The 19,818-nt window shown below is 51.7% G+C and overlaps 1 protein-coding gene across 15 annotated transcripts in view; it reads right to left on the minus strand.

The window, feature by feature from the left end:
- Positions 1-19,307, minus strand: part of P4HA2 (prolyl 4-hydroxylase subunit alpha 2) — a 40,713-nt gene extending 21,406 nt beyond the window's left edge. For 6 of the 15 annotated variants that reach the window (XR_009531477.1, XR_009531476.1, XR_009531478.1 and 3 more), the window contains exons 1-9: positions 19,061-19,217; positions 18,548-18,679; positions 13,078-13,186; positions 10,023-10,122; positions 9,316-9,412; positions 8,881-9,032; positions 5,975-6,112; positions 2,009-2,248; positions 527-720 (exon numbers count right to left, since the gene is read on the minus strand). Coding sequence is in view for 12 of the 15 variants with exons in the window: in XM_060093335.1 (XP_059949318.1) it covers positions 527-720; positions 2,009-2,248; positions 5,975-6,112; positions 8,881-9,032; positions 9,316-9,412; positions 10,023-10,122; positions 13,078-13,083 (927 nt within the window). In the remaining 3 variants the exon portion in view is untranslated. The other 9 variants (XM_060093332.1, XM_060093331.1, XM_060093324.1 and 6 more) reach the window with 9 other exon arrangements.
- Between the last annotated feature and the right edge of the window lie 511 nt (positions 19,308-19,818).

A 19,818-nucleotide genomic window follows, 5' to 3' on the forward strand; every position in this document is an offset into this window, starting at 1 on the left:
GAGATGTGAGTAGGTCAGGAGGGCTAGGGCCAGGGAGAAGTCTTTCTAGACAGAGGAGCCAGTGGGAGCCAAGCAGACATGGGCATGGAGAAGACTGAGAGACTGTCTCACACCTGAGCCTCCTTGAGGAAGCACTGGGGTCCAAGGGCTCTCAAAGGCCAGTGGTACCCCATACCAAGCTCTAGCAACTGCCTTGTCTTTGCTAGAGATCATGACTTCTGTGGGGGCCCAAGGCACATCCACACTCATAGCTTTCTTCAGAATAGTGAGTCAAGCAGAAGCTGCCCTGTTGGGGTGAGGAGGGGAGCTCAGTTATGACTCAGAGGATTGAAACTCTGCCTGGGACCTCAGGGAAGACAAGTCTCCTGTCCTATACCTCAGAGCACACCCACATGTCAGCCTCAGCAGATGCTACCAAGAACTGAGAAAACTACCTACAGACAGAGGAACATCTTCCTCAGATCTGCCTGTCCAGAGCCAAAGTCTAGGCCCACAGCCTGGGCCCTGACCCATCCATGTGTCTCACCAGTTTGACACCCTCCCCACGACAGAGGCTCTCGTAGATATCCCTCTCGGGCAGGTAGTCCACAGGCCTCTCATATACGCCTTCCTGGGGTGCTAGCTCAGCTTCTGTGTGATTCAATAACATCTTTTCTCTTTCTTCCTCCAACAACCGTTCAAAGTAGCGCAGATTTCCTCCAGCTCGTTCATGGCTCGGGTCTAGAAAAAGCAAAGAAGAAGAAGCAAAAGGAAACCACAAACATCTGTTAGGTCATTTAGAGAAGTTATTCTGTAAGTGGTTTTCTCTCCCAGCAGCTCACTCGCACGCAGCATTCTGCCTTCCACAGCACCTAAGCAGGGTTCGCTGGTCGTAGAGGAAAGGCCAACAGAGGTTCTCCCTACTCTGGTCAGAGATGAGAAAGGAGCAACAAGAGGGGGGCACGGGGGACGCTTAGCCACCGATGCGGCTCTCCTCCGGAACTGCCTGGAAGTCCCAAGGACACAGGTCCAGAGAAGCAGGCCAGAGTTCTGCCTCCTCCTCCCCACTTGGCTGTGTGCTAGTTACAGCCGTCCCCTAGAGTACATCCACTACTGGTGACCACATCACATGCTGGCCACAGCTAGAAGGCAGGCTGAAACACCGGTGGCAAGAAGGGCCACATGACACTCCCACAGCTTTGTCCTGTGGGCCTCAAAACAAGAAGGAGCAAGCTCGGCAGGATTACTGTGCTACCCCTCAGATGAGGAAACTGTGGCCCAAAGATGTGAGAGATTAAGGTTAGGTTATTCAGAAAAGGAATCCAGGTGTCCTGACTCCCTGTACAAGGCTCTTACTAACACGACAGAGTCCAAAAAAGCTCTCTTCCCACATCCATCTTACAGACATTCACACTAGCTGGTCTCAGACCCAAAGCCCATGAAAAGGAGCAGCGAAAGGAAGTCTTTGCTGGTCTGTAAAATCTCAGACTATGATAGCCCATATATTAGTAAGAGGTGGAACAAATGGGTTCTTAAGACACAGCGCTTTTGATCCCCTTCAGTCTAACCCCACAGGACAACTGAAATCACCAAAGCCATGGCAAGTCCACCAGTTAGACCTCAGGCCTCTAACACGTCAGGTCACTGTCACTGCAGCAACCCTGAAATACAGCTTGCCTCTCGAGCTATTCCTGACGTAGTATAGGCTCCACCCTACATAGCAGCAGATGCACTACAGCACTGGATTCCTATTTAGAAATGGACTAGGAATCCATGTGTAGGGCCACGGGTGCCATAGGCCTGAGTGTATCCATCAGTGATTGGGCAAGGGCTAAGGCCAGAACTACAGTGGGTAAAGAGCTAGCTGGCAGCTGGACTGGGCCTGAAAGCAGCAAAGCATTAGTCAGTGGCTAGGCGGCAGGTCAGACTGGCTCAGTTCCTGGAGAGCAGTCAGGTAGTGGCCAGCAGGGTGACCAGTTCCCCTGCTACCTCCCCCTCTGCATCTGACCTTCCCCTAGAACCTCCTTACCAAGGGAGAGCAGTCGACGGGTGAGCACCAGGGCACGGTGCAGGTCACCCAACTGGAAGACGGCATAGCTCAGATAGTCCAGCACCTGGGCCTTGGATGTGGTGGCCTCCTCCCCTGCATCGAGCTGCTTCAGCACCTGTTCCATCCAGAGCACTGTGTGGTAATAGTCTCCTTCATTGTAGGCCGAGCGGCCCATCCCAAAGCAGTCGTCCACACTCAGCACAGCCTGGTACTTGGTTCCTGCAGCAGGTGAGGCAAATAGTCAGGCTCAAAGAGCCTCTGGGTTAGGGAGAAAGACTCCCCCATTGAGGGAGCCTGGGTCCCTCGGTAGGAGGCATCATCCCAGCAGAGCCCCACCAGGATTTCAGACCACACACCTCCAAGGGCCATTAGTATGGAAAGCACAGCCAGGCTGGCCCTGCCTCAGGCTGGGGTGCACAGCCTATCTCCTAACCTCAGACTCCCCAAGTGGGAAGGGTCCTTTGTTAAGGAAGAGCCGAGGAAGCCCAAGGAATAGTGTTCAGGAGAGTATAAAGGTCCTGTGAGCCACACGGCAGATGTCTATGAGGCAGCTGGCCATTTGAGACTGGAAGTCAGAAAAATAAGTTAAATATATTAAAAAAAAAAAAGAACTTAGGTGGCAGGTAAAGCCATGGATGAAGATAATAGCTTCCAGAAATAGTGTCAGGAAAGAGTAGAGAAGGTGGCTGAGGCCAGGGCCCCAGAGACCACCTATACAGCAAGGACAGAGTGAATAACACTGAGAAAGAAACAGAAGGAGCAGGAGTGATGTGACAGATGCCAAGGGAGACCAAGAGATAACACTGCAGTACCAGCTTTGACCACTAGGTGGTGGGGCCCTTGGTGAAGATCAATTAAGCAGGTCCTGTGACCACAGGTCATCTGCTGTTGACTCAGCGCTGGAAAGTGACCATGAAGAGAGTTTCAAGTCAAAAAGGAGATGTGGTGTGTAAGCTATGGGGAGATGCAGGGTTTAGGCTGTGACCCTCCCTGGAAAGCAAGGGAGTTTCCATACAACCCCATCAAGAGCAGTCTAGGCCATATATACACTACCAAACGTAAGGTAGATAGATAGTGGGAAGCAGCCGCAGAGCACAGGGAGATCAGCTCGGTGCTTTGTGACCGCCTGGAGGGGTGGGATGGGGAGGGTGGGAGGGAGGGAGATGCATGAGGGAAGGGATGTGGGAACAGATGTATATGTATGACTGATTCACTTTGTTATAAAGCAGAAACTAATAAAAAAAATAAAAAATAAAAAAAATTTAAAAAAAAGAGCAGTCTAGGCATGGCTGACAAGGAAGAGTTGCCTCAGAGCAGGCTCTTGCTGCCTGATGTCCAAGATGTACAGGATGAAACCCCTGCTGCAATGTGTTGGCTGCTTCAGAGACCAAGCGTTGCTCGCCATGATGGCTCAGGAACAGACAATGTGGGACAGGAAAATGGGGAGAGTAAACACAAGACAGAGTTAGTAGGCAGACCACAGATTGGGGTAGGGAGGTCCTTGAGTGCCTGTTCACTCTCCACGTACCTCCACAGATCTCTGGCTCTGTAGGCCAAGGAACTGAACACTGATGGAGGCAGTATAACACAGCTGAGTGAGCTGGACAAAACAGGGTCTGTGTGGGCCTAACTATGGCACCCCACAACTGTGTGACTATGGACAAGTTACGTAGCCCCTCTGATTCTTAGTCCCTTATCTCTAAATAGAGATAATACCATCAGTTTTAGAGGACTTGCGCCAAGAATTCAACAAGGCGACATATGAAAATGTCTCCTATGATTCCCCAGAGTGGTAATAATCAGTAGCTATTATCAACATGTCTCACAGATACCAAGAATGTCAAGAATGGCTCCCAGACACTCAGCATCCTTCCCAGAAGCCAACTTGAAAGTCTGCTCCCTAGACAGTGCTCCCTGGAGAATGCCAGCAGAGCTGAGGGCTGAAGGGCAATCACACGTGATGAAACCCAGCTGAAGGGGGTAAAGGTATTCCTGCAGAGGTTGTGGGATGAACAAAGAAGCTGAGCAGTGGCAAATCTTAGTACAACAGACAAGGAAGCCAGGGAGATGGTGCCACACAGGACCACAAAGACCACACATTAAGAGGAATTTGGTTTAGCCCTAAAAGTTAAGCATTGTGATCAGGAACACATGTAAAAAGATATGTGCTTAAGACGACATGGAGGATGATTTTAAGGAGTGAGCTGGAGGTATACAATAAATTAGAATAATATTTTAATAATCCAGTTGAGAAAGAAGTGACCATGAGGCTGGAGTCAGGGCCTCCAAGTACAAAAGACATTGTAGGGAGGTAGAATCCAGAGCAGCCAGTGGATGGAGTGCTTTTTGCTGACGTAAGGAGGAAGGACAGTAGATGATTCAAAAAGGGATGAGGATTTCAGTTTGGGACACGTGAATTTTAAGGAGCCCATGGAACATCCAAGTAGAGATGTCCCACAGCCATTTGCCTGCACTGGTTGAAAGCTCAGGAGACAAGCCTTGACAGGGAACACAGATCCGCATGTCATCCATGTACAGGAGATACCTCAAGTGATGGAAATGGCTGGGCTCACTTGGAGAAGGTGCTTAGGGAGACACCAGGTAGGGATGGCATCCTGGGGAACAACTGCTGTCCACCCCTCATTTCCCCTCCAGGATATGCATGGGTCTGTTAACTGAATGTAAAAGGTCAATGCCTGGCTCTCTCTTCCCAACAACCATTCTCACAGCTACAGGGTGAAAAGATCCTGCAGGTGCCCCAAGCCATCTTCTCTCTCTGGCCTCATGGCCTGGCTTGGTCCAAAACCTGACTGAGTGAGGATTAAGGAGAAGTCTACACTCCTTCCTGTTAGCTCACTGGACTCCTCAGTACCAAGGCTCCAGGCCCTGACCAGCCGGCAACACAGTGCATCCCTCCCCCTCACCGTGATTCCCTCTGCTGTGCCTCCTACAGGGTCCCCACGGGTGAGGTGGCATCCAAGGTCTAATGGAGTCTAACTGAATCCCTGGGTTTACTGGCCTTTAAGAGCCACCAAACCCCAACACGTCTTCTTATAAACATACTGAGGCAGACAACCGAATTGAAAAGGGGCCTATAAAAAAATGAGAGAGGAGCCAAAAGAGAAACAGCCAAGATCAGTGCCCCAGAATTCAAAGGAGGGGAGACTGTCAGGAAGAATGGGGCAATCAGTGTGCCAAATGCTGCTGAAAAGCTAAAGAACATTCTGCCTGAAACCTGTCTACTGGCTTTACCAGCCAAGTGGCCACTGGTGACCTTGCAGGGGCAGGATTGGCCAGTGGCGGGGAAAGACGCCAGACTTTGTGTGTTCAGGAGGACATAGGAACCAAGGAAGTGGAGAAAGAGTGTGGATGACTCTCCAGCTGCCTAGCCAGGAGGGAGAAGAGATCAGTCAGCAGCAGAGACTCAAAAGGGCCTTGGATCCTGAGGGAGGGGTTTGTTAGATGAGCGAGAACAGAGCATGTGTGTGAGCTCAGGGGGAAGAGTCCAGAGAGGTGGACACAGAATGAACAGCGGCAGAGACTGTAACTGAGGGCACACAGGACATGGGGTAATGAATCCAGAGATCAGTCTTAGGCAAGATGAAATCGGAGGGTGGGGAATAGAAGTGGGTGTGGATGCAGACCTGAGTGGTGCCCTGGGGACAGAGACCAAGGAGGTCCTGAGCAGCAACCTCGGCATTCTCTGAGCTGAGAGAGGACAGGCCTGGGCTAATACTGGAGGGAGGTGGTGGGGCAGGGGGTGAGGGGAGACAGCTGTCATGGGAATAGAGGACTGACAACAACTGGAAACCCAAGAAAGAACTACAGCCAGAGGTCGTGGTGAGCCTGAGCATAGAGACCATGAGTCAGCAGTGGCTCCATCCTTGTCCATACACCACAGCAGACACACAGGCTGGACAGGCTTTGCATGGAGTGGTGAGTTACCTGGAAGCTCCCCTTTGGAAATTGTGTCTGGGTCCAGTTTGTATGTGTCCTGAAGTCTCATCAAGGCCTTGGCGGCTCCTGTTTCATCTTCATCAGTGGGAAAGAACTGTCGCTGCACTGACAGGTTGGCAATAAAGCCTTCCAAAGGAGAGAGTGAGAACAAAAGGTTACCCTGATCCAGGGATAGAATTCCACCTGGAACCAGACAGGCACCCACCGGAGGGTCTCTGGCTAGTGCAATCTCCCTGCCCCTTCCCTCAAAGGCTGTTTCCCCTTCCTCCAGGAAGCCCTCCTTGATGGCTCCAGTCCAGGGAGACCTCCCCTTTCTCACTCCTCACTGTACCAAGTGCCTGTGCTGCTCATTTGGAACTGAAGAGAAAGGCCCCCTAACACTAATTAACATGTGGGAATCTGAGAGTCTTGGCGTGGAGATAGAAGGAAAAGAGGACAGTGAGGGTAACTGACAGGGACACAGGAGAGGACTCAGGGAGGACTTGCTGACCACTCAGTGGAAAACAAATCACATGGAAAACCTTGATCCAGGATTATTAGCCTGGCCAGGTAATCACAGACTCCTAGCCTACATCTCAGGTTGAACAGCCCAAGGGACAGAAGTGGTCAACTCAGAGAGCCCAGCTGGCCACTCATTACTGACCACTGGCCCTTATCACCCAGAAAGGTAATGATGACAGTCCTGGAGGTGTCTGGTGCTGTCCCCATGCCAAGATTAGGGACTGGAGAATCATCTGACCAAGGTCAGTATTGAGGTGGGGCTGCACAAGCCCGGCATGGTTCCCCTGAGAGACCACACTGGGCCTTGCTCTGCTTACTAGGGCACTCCTACCACTCAGACCCACAATGAGCTCAGGGCATGAGTTCCCCAATTGTGGTGCTCAAGACCACAGCCTGGAGCCTGGGAGAGCCCCTGAGCACAGAAGCACCCAAGGAAGCTGTTTGGGGATTCCAAGCCCTAGTTGTAAAGCAAGATATACACCTCCTGCAATCTCAGGACTCCAAGTGGAGGCCAGGCCCTCCCATGCTGATTCAGAGGCTTCAGTTGTGCTCCTAAGATGAGAATTAGTAGGGGAAGTCCAAGGCCATTTCTTCTCTGGCCTCTTCCCCAGAGCAGCAGGACCCATAGCCACCTACTCTCACAACCTCAGGCTCAAACACCCACTTCTAGCCCTGCCCGGGAACTCAGGGACCAAGATGCTGCAACCATGTCTTCCTCATGGCTGCATGGTCAGGGACTCTATGAGTTTACAATCCAGGGGAAAAAAATGCTTCCAGAAAAAGCCACATTGTTAGCATGTCTCCCTGCCTCCCCCTCTCCCCATTTCATGGGAAAGAACTCTGAAAGAAAGAGGTGAAAACAACGTATTGCTGTCTGGGGCTGTCCTGTCTCCCTCCGGTAATTATAAGGTTTTCCAGAGGAACCAGATGTTGACGGTGGGGGATGGGTATGAAGAACAAGGCTTGAGAACAGAAGATCATATGGGCAGGCTTATTCTCCGGCACTGCAGGCAGGCCAGCCAGTTCTGAGCTACAGGCTCAGGCTGGGAGGCAGGGTCTGGGAAAGGCAGCCGTGGCTTCTGGAGGCAGTGAGCTCACTGGGCACAGCTCCGCCCGGCTGAGCTCACCAATCCCTGCCCTGAGGCCACCCTACTCCCAGCCAAGCCCAGCCCAGTCTGGCCATAAGGGCTAAAAGGCCTCAGCCCCAAGAGACGACGATGAGTCTGAAGTTAATCAGCACTTCCAACTCAGGGAGAAGAGAAAGTGGGTCCAGGGGGGCTGGGCTCAAGGCTGGAATCAGAAGGGCCCACCTCCAGGCCTGCCCCACCATCTCCTGCTAAGAGGAAAATATCAGAGCATAGAAAGTACTACCATAGTAAAAGACTAAGCACAGTTAAAGCTTTAAATAAGTTCATACTGTAACCTGCAAATCCCACTTATAGGAATTTATCATAAGAAAATAATCAGAGATGGGCATAAAGATATGTGTAAGATTGCTGATAATCTGGAAACAATTCCACATCCACTGACCTGACCAGTTTTACACTAAACCAGTATGACATATTACTGTCCAGCCATTAAAACCATGTTGCAGAAGGACATTTAAAGGACATATAGAGAAGCTGAAAAATTCAGGAAAACAGTATATGCTTATGTCACAAATCTGCCAACAGATAATGTTTTCTTTCTAAAAGATATGAATGGGAATGAACTTAGATGAGGCCCGTGCTCCCCAGCTTGCACTGGTCCCACCACTTAGCCCACTTGTCTTACTTTTGTTAATTCATTTGGTCCCTCGAAGCAAATAAGTTTGCATTCCACAATATATACGTATGATTCCATTTTTTTAAATGTATATACATGTGTAAAAAGACTAGAATTTTAACAGTGATTATCACTAAGCAATTGGATTAAGAACTGTAATTTTCTTATATGATTGTTTTTGTGTTTTCCAACGTTTCTATAAATATGTATTACTAAAGTGTAATTAGAAAAAAGCCACTACCAAAAAAAAAAAGGGACCCAAAAACACTAGGAAAAGGCAAGAACTGATTTTTTTTTTTTTTTTTTTTTTTTGACCACGTAGCACAGCATGCAGGATCTTAGTTCCTGACCAGGGATCAAACCCGTGCCCCCTGCAGTGGAAGCTCGGAGTTCTAACCACTGGACCACTAGGGAATCCCCAAGAACTGATTATTATAACATATTAAAAGCAAGGACAGACAACTGCCAGGTCCCCACAGAGATGACAGCCACCGGACTGGCAGGCTGCATGTTCACACACTGCACGTGCACACCAACACCCCGACCCAGGACAGTCTCAGAACCACACTCCCCAGGTGCCAGCACACAGACATACTGGCTCACCCAACCACCTGCTCACTGTTCCTCACCTGCAGCTGAGTTCTGCAGGACAAGGTCCTCCAGCGCAGGCCAGTCTGTGTTTAGTCGCTTCACCAGTTTATAGGCATTCACAGGGTGGGACAGGTAGCCTTCAGGGTCAGCAGCTGACTTGCTGGTCAGGGCTTCCATTTTGTTGGCCCAGCTGTGGAACCAGAGAAAGAGGAAGGTTAACACACGGATCTTGACCTATGGTAATTTTCCTGGTAAGATTCAGGGGGTCTCTATTTAAAAAGGAAAAAGCAGTGAGTCCTTAGCCCACATACTTAGCTACTCTGGGGGACTGGCATGAAGTAACCTCCAGGCCAGCCCCACATCGCCCCCTCAAGGGCTTCCTCTTATGGGCACCCAGGATGGGTTCCAGGGGCGGGGGGGCAGGGGAGGAGGGCTGGCTCAGGGTGGGTGTGGGGATTTAGGACATTAGACACCTCTTAATCTTAGAGAGCTTGGCTTCCTCCACCAAGATGTACTCCTTCAGGGACAGCACCAGGTCCTTCTCTGCATAAATCAGGTCTGTCATGTGCCCTGCAAGGGAGAGAAGAAAGGGCCAGTAAGAAATGGATGAGGGACATCCAGCTCCCAAATTTGAGGCACAAAACATCAGCACAGAGGCAAGCCCCCTGGGCCAAGTGCATATCAACTCTCTTGGGATCATGGGGACCTAGAGTTAAAGGAGGCCTAGATATTCGTATGGTCCTGGACCCCAGCTTCAGGAAGAGAGAGGCAGAGTCTCCAAGGGAATGTTAAGTGCACTGAGGACACCTTAAGGAAGAAACCCCAAATCTCATTCTCCCACTGCCACCCAGTTGGGTCATGTTACTGGGACATAGACATCCTGGGGGCTTCTCTGCTCAGAACTACTCTCTAGTCCAGGAGAAAGTTGGTCAGAAATGCCCGGCAGCCCAGGAGCAGCCTGCACTACCCAAGGTGGAGGCTCGGCTGAGACAGCTGGCTCCCAGGAAGGACATCCAGGTCATCAGGGCTCAGAGAGGGAAACAGCAGCTCTCCCCAGATCTGGTCAAAACCAGTGGATGAGGCCATCCCACCCTGAATGAGAACAGGCCCCAGGCAGTGACATCCCCTGGCACATGAGCCAAGGATTGCTCAGGTAGACAACAGTCCTGTTGGCACATACCAATAGAAGTAAAGAATTCAGCCTGCACACGGCCCAGGACACCAAACCAGGCCACCAGCAACATGGATACCCAGAGTTTCATGGTCACAGAGGGCAGTGTCTGCAAGGCATTCAGTGATAGTAGTCATTAGATCAACAATGGTAAAAAGCAACTTAGGTAAGGATACACATACACATATGCACATATATACACACATTCAAACATGCCAAAATCTTGACCTAACACACAGAAGCCAGGGAAGATATTCAGGACCACCAGTGGAAAGATGCCAGGGTATAGAACCAGAGATGTATGCTTAATTCTGTCCCCTGCTCTGGGAGGCCAAGTGCCCTTGGGAGAGGCTCTGCCTCTCGACTTCTGGTAACCACTGACAACACGGGAAGGCTGAATGGAGGTGGGGGCCATGGATGACAGTCACCTCTGGGTCTAACAGTCTGTCAGTTCAAGATTCTGGCCCAGACCTCTTCTCTGTTTCTGTCTCTCCTTCCAACACAGGTGTGAGGACAGTGCCAGGTGCTGAGGACCCAGATGTAACACACAGTCCCTGCCCACAAGAAGACTGAAAGCACAGGAGAGACAATGACAGAAAGAGAACTTGACACAATATGCCCAGGGGACCCACACCCAAAATAAGGTGTACAACAGATGGTGAGCCAGAAGAGAAATCAGATTGCTCCCTGCTGGTCTGCACCTGGCCACAGTTAGAGCAGACTGGGCAGACACTGCTCTTCCTGTAGTGAGCTCCTTGGAAGATACTGTCATCATGGAGAATCACCATTCACAAATATTTACTAAAGACCCACATATGCCAGGCACTGAGCTACGCACTCGGGATACAAAAATCAATCAGCCACACAGGGCCAAAACCTTAGGCCAGGCTGGGTTGCTGACATGAGTAAGAGGCCAGCTGCTGTCTTCTCATCAGCCTAGAAATAGCGAGACCCAGCTCTGAAGGCAGCAGGCACACCATGGGGCAAGCCCCACTGGCAGTGGACCCAAGTACACAATGGAGGCTTTGGACATCATCTCCAAGCTCAGCCATGCAGCCTGGAGCACGCTGAGGAACAGCACCCACGTAAGCCCCAGCTCTGTCAGTCCCTCCTCTTCCTGCTCTACTTCAGCCAAGCCCCACTGGAAATTTACTGACAGAAAACAAGGAATATAAAGGAAATACAAATGCTTTCTCTCCAAAATGTAAGCCTTATCTGACAGAATTCTAAGTCTGAGCTGACTAATACCAGCTCAGCAGTTTTTTGCCTGCGATGATTAGATGCACAGTCACTCCCACCATTCCTCACCTCACCCTTTCAGAAGAAATTCCAATCCACTGTGGTTCCAGATTAGGCTCAGAGAAGCCCAACCACGACCCCCACCCTCAAACGGGTTCCTATATGAGGAAGAGGAGAGAATAAGTGAGTGTCCCCATTTGTTCATCCCTTGCCAAATGTCTGCAGAGCTGACATCGTGCCCATCAATACCCTAGGTGTCAGGGTCCCAAAGATACACAGAACAGGATTCTTCAGCCCACAGCCTACTGCAGGGTAGGGAGTATGGGCTAAGGGATCCATTATAAAGTTAGGGCAGCAGATGAAAGCAAGTCACCGAGAAGAGGTGAGACGGCCCAGCCTAGCCCCAAGGTAAAGCCCAGATCCCCCTTTTGCCAGCCACAAATCTGCTCCCAGGCCTCAGCATACCACATCTCCACCCTGGGATTCCAGAAGGCCTCTCTTCTTGCTTACATAAGACCCATTCACAGGGTTAGGGTCTGCTCCTTGTACTTCAAGAGGCTGCATCAGCTCAGGAGAACACCTTCTGTATGTGTGTGGGAGGGAACAGTAAAAACCCAGAGCCAGGAGGCCGTATCTGTGGACAATGAGGATTCAGCCAACTACCCATCAGGCTGGGATGATGGGAGAGCAGTGCCCAGGCAGGAGACCAGACCAAACACAGTTGGAAGTTGGGGGGCACCAGCGTTTGTCCCCTGTTCCATCACCAGTTGCAGTGGCATGCCCATTCAGAGATCAGGTAACAAATTTAAGGGAGGGAGAAGCCTCTCTGTTCCTTTCAAGTCACCCTGGTGATACTGCCCATGGTTCATGCCTTACAGCACTCAGGAAAAAGCAGCCAAGTTCCTTCATTACATGAATACCAGCTGTCATTTCTCTGGAATGTGCTATCTGGCTGAGACTGAGCCTATCAATGAATCCCAGCCTGGAGGCAGAGCCCAAAGAATCACAGATGGGATTCTGGGCTGACCAAGAGCCTACGAAGTCCTGCTCTGATGGATGAGGGGGATGACAACCCTGCTGGTCCAGAGAGCTAGGCGCTCCCACGCAGCCCCCAGACCGCCACAATCAACACTGCCACCCCAGGCAAAGGTACACTAGAGTCCCAGCCTATTTCTCCTGATCCTGAGCCCCCGAACACTAATTTGTATTAGGTGTACAAAAGGCCATCTAATCAGGGTCAGGCTGGGAGGAGGCAGTCTCCAGGAAAGACTGTGTGCCACAGAATGGGAAAAGCCAACCACCTACATGCCCCCCATCCCATCTCGTACCTATACCCAGAGCTTGCTTATGACAGAGTAAGTGGGAGCATGTATGCCTGCCCAGTGCCCCCACCAGTGTCCAGTGCTGTCAAAAGCCCTCCAGGAACCCTCAGAAATCCATGCTGAATAGGCCTAGAAATGGGCAACATTGAGGCCCCTTTTATGAAAATAAAGTATCACCAAGTCTGAACAGAAAACCAATACTGAGTTTTTTCTGAGCTGCATCCCAAGTTTAGAACAAAGTCTGGCCCAACAACAACGGCAAAAAAAAAAAAAACCCTCACCACAGACCTGTTCATTCCAGGAAACTGTAACAACAGAAGATGTTACAATTCTTCCAAACAGTGGATTGTTATGGATTGTGTAAAAATGGACACTGTGTGCACATTAACATTGAGAGAAGATCAAAGCATTCTGTTAAGTGAGAAAAGCAGGCTCCCAAACAATATATACTCTATGATTTCATTTTTATAAGGAAAAATTTTTATATATGGAAATTTACATACCTGCATATATATGCAAGCGGAGAGTCAGAAATCTAGTTGTATCTTGGTGAAATCATTTTATTTTTCTCTTTACGTTTACTTGTATTTCCTAATCTTTCCACAAGGAGTTCTATGGGAAATTTAAAATATATTTCATATTTAAAATGAAAAGAAAACAAAGCAGGCCCTCTCAAACAGACTCCAAAGCGGCCCAGCAGCCTGAGTTTGGACCCCCACAGGGAGGTCCTCCAAAGCCTGCCAACACCCCAGTGACAATAAATCACCCACCAGGCGACCGGCACTATTTCTAAGCACAGGACAATTCCAAGACATACAATCACAGGCCTTAGCACGCCCGCTCTTTGGAAAGGACGTTTACAACCTGGCCAAATAACCATGAAAAGATGTTTCCAACTGCAAAACCAGCAGTGTCCTCAGCTTCTCCCCTTACCTCATCAGGCAGGAACCTCTGCCAAGCTCCCAGCTGCAACCCAAATGCAACAGCTTGAGTTTTAACAATGTATTTGTCTGGCTTAGCTCTGAACAAGAGGCTGCCTGCCTTCTGTGAAGGGGCAAAATGAGCCTGAACAGGGCTCCCCGCAGCGGCCTTACCTCCCAGTAGTGTGGCCAACTCTGAATGGCAGAGCCAAGAGGACCTGCGTGCTCAACCTAGGAAGAGTTCAACAGAGGCTCCAGGAGACCCCACCTACCCATGTACATGGATGTCCATTTGGGCCCATAAGCTGCTCTCACTGGCACCCCAGGGAAGGATGGGAGGCACCCTACTCTCCCTACCTGATGTCATGCCTCAATCATCACCCTGATCTGAGCCACCCCTAAGTCCCTCTTGCAGCTATATACTGGCCCCTACCTGCACTGGTCTCTCATCTTACGTGGCCTCCCTCCCACCTCTGCCCTACAAAATAGCCATCACAGCTTACTACAGTCCCTCATTTGGTCTCTTTCTCCCTAAGAACCCTCCAAAGGCTCTCCACTACTCTCAGGACAAAGTCCAAATTACTTAGCACTAAGGGCCTTTTTGACTCTGCATGACCCGGCCCTACTGTCCTCTCCAGCCCCATCTCATGACTCCAGGTTTCATACCTTCAACTACCACATCACATGAAAAACATTCTCCTTCACTGAGAACCTAACAAAGCCTAGATGTTCATGCATACCTATCCTTACGCAGTTGTCCCTCAGTATCCACAAGGGATTGGTGCCAGGAGGCCCCACAGATACCAACATCCACAGATGCTCAAGTCCCTTATATAACAGGGGTAGTACGGTCAGCCTTCCGTATCCACAGGTTTTGCATCTGTGGATATGGAGGGCTGACTGTAGTTTCTCTATCCAGTACCTGGACATGTTGACTTGTACCTCCCACGTGGGTACCATCAAAACCCCAAAGTCTCCTGCTTTAGTAACTAGACAATTAAGTAGTAGAAAAGGCTGTACAAACCAACATGCAAAAGCCAGTTGGGTTTTCAATCAGTCTTGGCAAAGACTTGGCAGTCCAGGTAAGACTACCTTATAAGGAACTACAGGAAAGAATAAAATCCACACACCACTATACTGGATGCATCTGACATACCACCTTGTACTCTCTTGGCCTCACCTGCCTCCTGGGCCCTGGGCCACTTGCTCTGCCTCAGACCCAGTGAAGGAGACTGTGCAGGCCCCAAATCTCTGACTCTTCCTGCTATTTCCAGACTCCAGTGAAGCACCACGCTGACCTCCCCAGGGGCTGCTGGAGGACCCTGGGAGTGCAACTGAGGAGTGAGCATGGGGGAATTAACTCCTCCTGGGGCAACTGTGACCAATGAAGGACAGAAACAAGAGGACGTCAGCAGATAAATTCCCTCTCCAGGCCTTCACTGAGAAACTGTTCTGCAGCACAGGGCTTCTGAAGAGCTCACCCAGAGATGTCCTGCATGGCTGAGCAACTAGTGTATCTCTGTGCAGACTGGCCAGCTTGCTAATGCACCAACTTGTATATGCTTCATCTCCTTCTCGACCTCACTTTTATTCTCCCTTACCCTTGCTACTCAGCAACTGTACCTTCTAACAAAGCGTTAAGTACTTAAGCTCTGCCTTGGGCTCTGTTTTCTAGGCTAAGATAACCACTATTCATGTTTCCAAAAATCTTTCAGTTCTACCATCTAATCCTCACCAACACCTTGTAAACTAGATAATCATCTCCATTTCAGATATAGATATATAAGATACATAACTGAGGCTGAGAGTTTCCTGCGCACCTCACACGCTACAGGAAATTAATGGCAGAGCCCAGACTCAAATCCAAAACATACTTTCTACTATATATTGCTGCCTTCAATTCTACTCAGTAACATCTGTTGTCTTATAGCACAAGGACTTCCCAAAAGGAGGAGCCACCCTTTGGCCTAGCAGAACAGGCCTGCCCAGGTCAAGGACTTTATTGTGGTTCACAAAGCAGCCTCATGACGTCCGTGGCTGGATCCCACCAGAAGGCAGACAGCAACATGGACCCAGAAGACAAAAACATGGTGCCTCGAGTCCAAGTGAGCAGTCACTCCTGCCCAGACATCACAGCACTCACAAATGACTGAATGGCCCAGCTCAGGGCAAGACAGTACAGTCTAGTAGGCAGGCACACCCATCCTGGGGTCAGAGATGCCCAGAATTAAAGCTAAGCTCCACAATCACTTCCAGGCTTTGGGACCTTAGACAAGTTACAGGGTCTCTTTGAGCCTCAGTTTTCCCATCTATTTAACAGTGAAAATATTAGAATCTGCATATCATAGGGCTGTTTTCAAGACTGAATAAGATGACAGATGTCAGTGGGCAGCCTAGCACCAGGCACAATTTATACCAGTCAAGAGCACCAAGGGGGCCTCCCTGGTGGCGCAGTGGTTGAGAGTCCGCCTGCCGATGCAGGGGATACGGGTTCGTGCCCCGGTCTGGGAGGATCCCATATGCCGCGGAGCGGCTAGGCCCGTGAGCCATGGCCGCTGGGCCTGCGCGTCCGGAGCCTGTGCTCCGCAACGGGAGAGGCCACAACAGTAAGAGGCCCGCATACCGCAAAAAAAAAAAAAAGAGCACCAAGGGTACTAGAGGAACGGCAATAGACCTGAAGCAGCCAGCTTCCCAGCTCATCCCTGGAGAGAAAGAAGGTCCAGTCTAGGGGACAGTGAAGATGAAAACAAGAGAGAAATTGAATCTCTTAACACTCCATGTCCCAGTAGTGTTAAGAGATTCAGCAGAGGGTGGAGTCAGGCATAATGCAACATATTGACCATCAGGGAATAAATCTGGAAACTGGTCTATCACTGGCTCTAACTCTCACCAAGGAAGGAAAGTTCTCTGGCAAAAACAGGTAAGTGGACCAATACTCTAGAATCTCACGTATTTCTATGTCTCTGACCTGCTCACTCCGAGTTCCTACAAGTACCAGGCCTCAGGATCGCGGCCACACCCTGGGCCCTCAGGAGTGCCGGGTACAGAGCAGTCTATGTTTTAGCAAGCACTTCATGAAAGGTCTAGAGCCGATGCTGGTCTGTGATCAGGCTGACATCCTATTTGAGCTGGGGAGCTCACTACCCAAACACTTAATCCTCTGCCCTGCAATGACACCACCTGAACAAACACTCTCTCCTGGGTCTCCAAGACCTAGGTCTCCTTGGTCTCTAATCCAGCCTTTTCAGGCTCCTCTGCTCCTCCTGAGAATAAAAACTATACCCCTCATTCCACATCCCCAGCTCAAACCCCAGAGACCACAGGAGCCACCAGCCCTCTCTGCTCAAGAACAGACTGATGTCCCATCCTAGTGCACTTCAAAAGTTCAAATTGCTAGATTCAAGCAACGTTCTCAAAGCTTAACTCTCACTCCAGCACCCTGTCTGGGCTTGCAGGTGCCTGCATCACAACATCTCCTGCCAACTTCCATCTGCATAGAATTAAACTCTTGAGAGATCCCAGGAGCCAGGGACACACCAGCCAGCCCAATGCACACTACAGCCAGCGTGGCCACACACTGGCCAAGGTCTTCCATCCAGTCTCAGACCCTCCCAAGGATGTGGGAGGGCAGAGTCAAAAAGCGAGGTTCTCTCAGGAAATGAGCAGACCCCCGATTCTCTCACCCCACTCATTCCTCAGGGCTGCACCCATGCGGTCTCTCCTCATGAGCACTCACACTCTGAGCTCCTCCCTGGCACATGACCACCTGCCAGCGTGAAGCGGCAATCTCAGAGAGACTGTGAGCCATCCATGGGCAAGGACAGTGCCACCGCCACTACCTCCTTTCCCTCCTCCCTCATTCCAGACCCAGGTACACTTTAAGCAGAAGCCCAGCACACAGGAGGTACTCCAGGAATGAACAGAGATTGGCTGTGGCCAGGCTAAACCAGTGACAAAGTAGGCACTCTCCTGGGCACACCCATTTCAGAGCATTGGACAGGGTAGAAGCGCCTATCACAAGCCACAGACAATGCTCAGTCGCCACCATGTCTGCCTGCTGACCTCTCAGCGAACTAGGGTGGCCCAGTATGACAGCATCTCTGGGATGAGGCCCCCAGCCAACACACTCCAACTCTGCTACGTGGCTTCCTTGGCTGGGCCACACAGTGCGTGGGCTTGGCCATCTACAAATGAGACCCAAGGATAAAAGGATTCAAAGCCCAAACATTTTATAAGTAGGGAGAACTGAACAGAGAGGCTGGCCCTTGAGGCCCAGAATAAAATGAGAGACTGCACCCTGGAAGCTTCAGGGGCTGTTTAAGCACAAGCCAAAGGAAACCATGGTTCATTTAACGGAGAACTAAATCATGGAACCTGCTATCCCAGATGTGATACGGGCAGCAGCTTGCAAAACCATTCTATAAATTCTTAGGTGGACAGTGGACCTCTGCAAAATCAGGGACATTTGAGATTGCCCTAAGTTACAAAGCAATGTTCCCCAACTCCTGCTCTCAGGGTCAGGATCTCTTGCAAAAGCACTGAGGTTGCTAAGCTTCAGATGGTTTACATCAAGCAGCACATGCCTTAGGTGTCACTCTACAGCAGAAGACACCAGTCTCAGCCTTGGGAGGGATTCTGATGTTCTTCTACACCACCTTAAAGGTGTCAGATTAGAAAACAGAGGCCAGGGGCCTCTGCCCTGAAGAAGGAGGGTTTATGCTGATCCATGTTTATGCTGCAAGGGTTCACTGAGCATCCTCCACATACAGGGCACAATACCAGGCACTGTCCTCTCACTTGAAGCTCTTTGGACAGGATCCATGGGCAGCTATTCCCTAAAGTGTCCCTTCCCCCATCACCTTGCTTCCACTAGAGTGCCCAGGTCTGCTTCCACTCACACACGCTGTTCCTCTTTCCGGCTTACCCTTTCTTCTGCCTTCATCTGACCACTCCAGCTCATGGGTCACCTCTTCCAGGAAGCCCTCTGGCTTGAAGCATCCTGTCCCCTACCAAGTACCCACAGTCCGGTTCTCCCTCCCAGCACAGCACTCACCACACTGCCCGGGGCCTGGCCTTTCCTGGTCTTCCAGTCCGCCTGCCCCACTGGGCTAGCAACTCCTTGCAGTTTCTGATACGCAGAAGGGTCCGTTTGTTGAATTAATTAACTAGTTACAAGTCTCCGCGCCTGCTGAGGCAAAACCATGCAGGTTAGAAAAGGATGTCTGGAGGGGGAAAAAAGAAAAACAAAAACAAAACTTTCTCATCCAACAGCCTGTCTCAATGGGCAGCAAGCGGGGCCAAGGCCGCAGACTCCCAGCCCTTTGGAGGCAGGATGGTGGACCTCCCTAACACTAAGCGGCCCCTCAGGGCCTGCCCGGCGCCCCTGCCTCCGCCTCCAACCTCTGGCAGTCCTCGGGCCAGGCCGCCCCTTCCCGGGAGCCTGACAGGCGGGGCAGCCACGCTGCCCGCCAGGTCCGGCCGTCCCGAGGGGACCGGCAGGAAGGGTGAGGCTGACCTCACCACCCTGAGCTCGGGGAGGCGACGCGGCGGCGGGACAGGAACCCACACGGGTGTAGAAACAGAACGGAGGTCGCGGGGCTGCCGCCCGGACGGCGCGACGCCCTGTCCCCAGCTCCCAGCCCCGAGCAGGCAGAAGGCTCGAACCGGCGACTCTGGGCCGCGCCCGAGCTCCGCGGCGGACCCGGAGGGCGGGCGCGCGGGACGCTCACCCGGACACGCGCCGCTCCCGGCTTTTCCAGAACCTCCCGCGGCGGCACACAGCTCGCTTGGGCCCTCCTCCCTCGGCGGCTCCACCTCCCGCCGTCGCCGGGCTCCGCCCGCTTGAGCGGCAGCCACGTCCCCACCTCCCGCCCCGCCCCCCGCTCCCCCGCCCCCGGCCCCTGGTTCCGCGCCCAGACAGCCTCGGCCAGGGGTCACCACCAGAGCCAGCGACCCCCGGGAAGGCCGAGGCCGCCCGGCCGCGGGAGCCGGGAGCGGACCTGGGGCCGGCCGCCCGCGCCCTTCATGCCGCCCGCCGCTCGCCGCACGTACGCGGCGCCCGCCTCTCCTTGGCGCTCGCACCTGTGGGACTCGGCCCGCCCTCCTCCCCGGCCCCTGGGCGGCTGGAGAGGGGCCCACGACCCGATCCTGAAGTCGGTGCGGTCGGGGGGAGCATCCCTGGATGCTGGCCAGCTACCCTGGCCCCAGCTCATGCCCATTTCCTCGGTGGTCCTGCTGTATACACGGCTCCTACTGCCGCCTCCCCATCATCACCACCATCAGGTTACAGGGGGTAGGGTCACCCGGCCCAGGAGCTGGATTCTC

The sequence above is a fragment of the Mesoplodon densirostris genome, chromosome 3, assembly GCF_025265405.1.
Source record: "Mesoplodon densirostris isolate mMesDen1 chromosome 3, mMesDen1 primary haplotype, whole genome shotgun sequence".
Taxonomy (NCBI): Eukaryota; Metazoa; Chordata; class Mammalia; order Artiodactyla; family Ziphiidae; genus Mesoplodon; species Mesoplodon densirostris.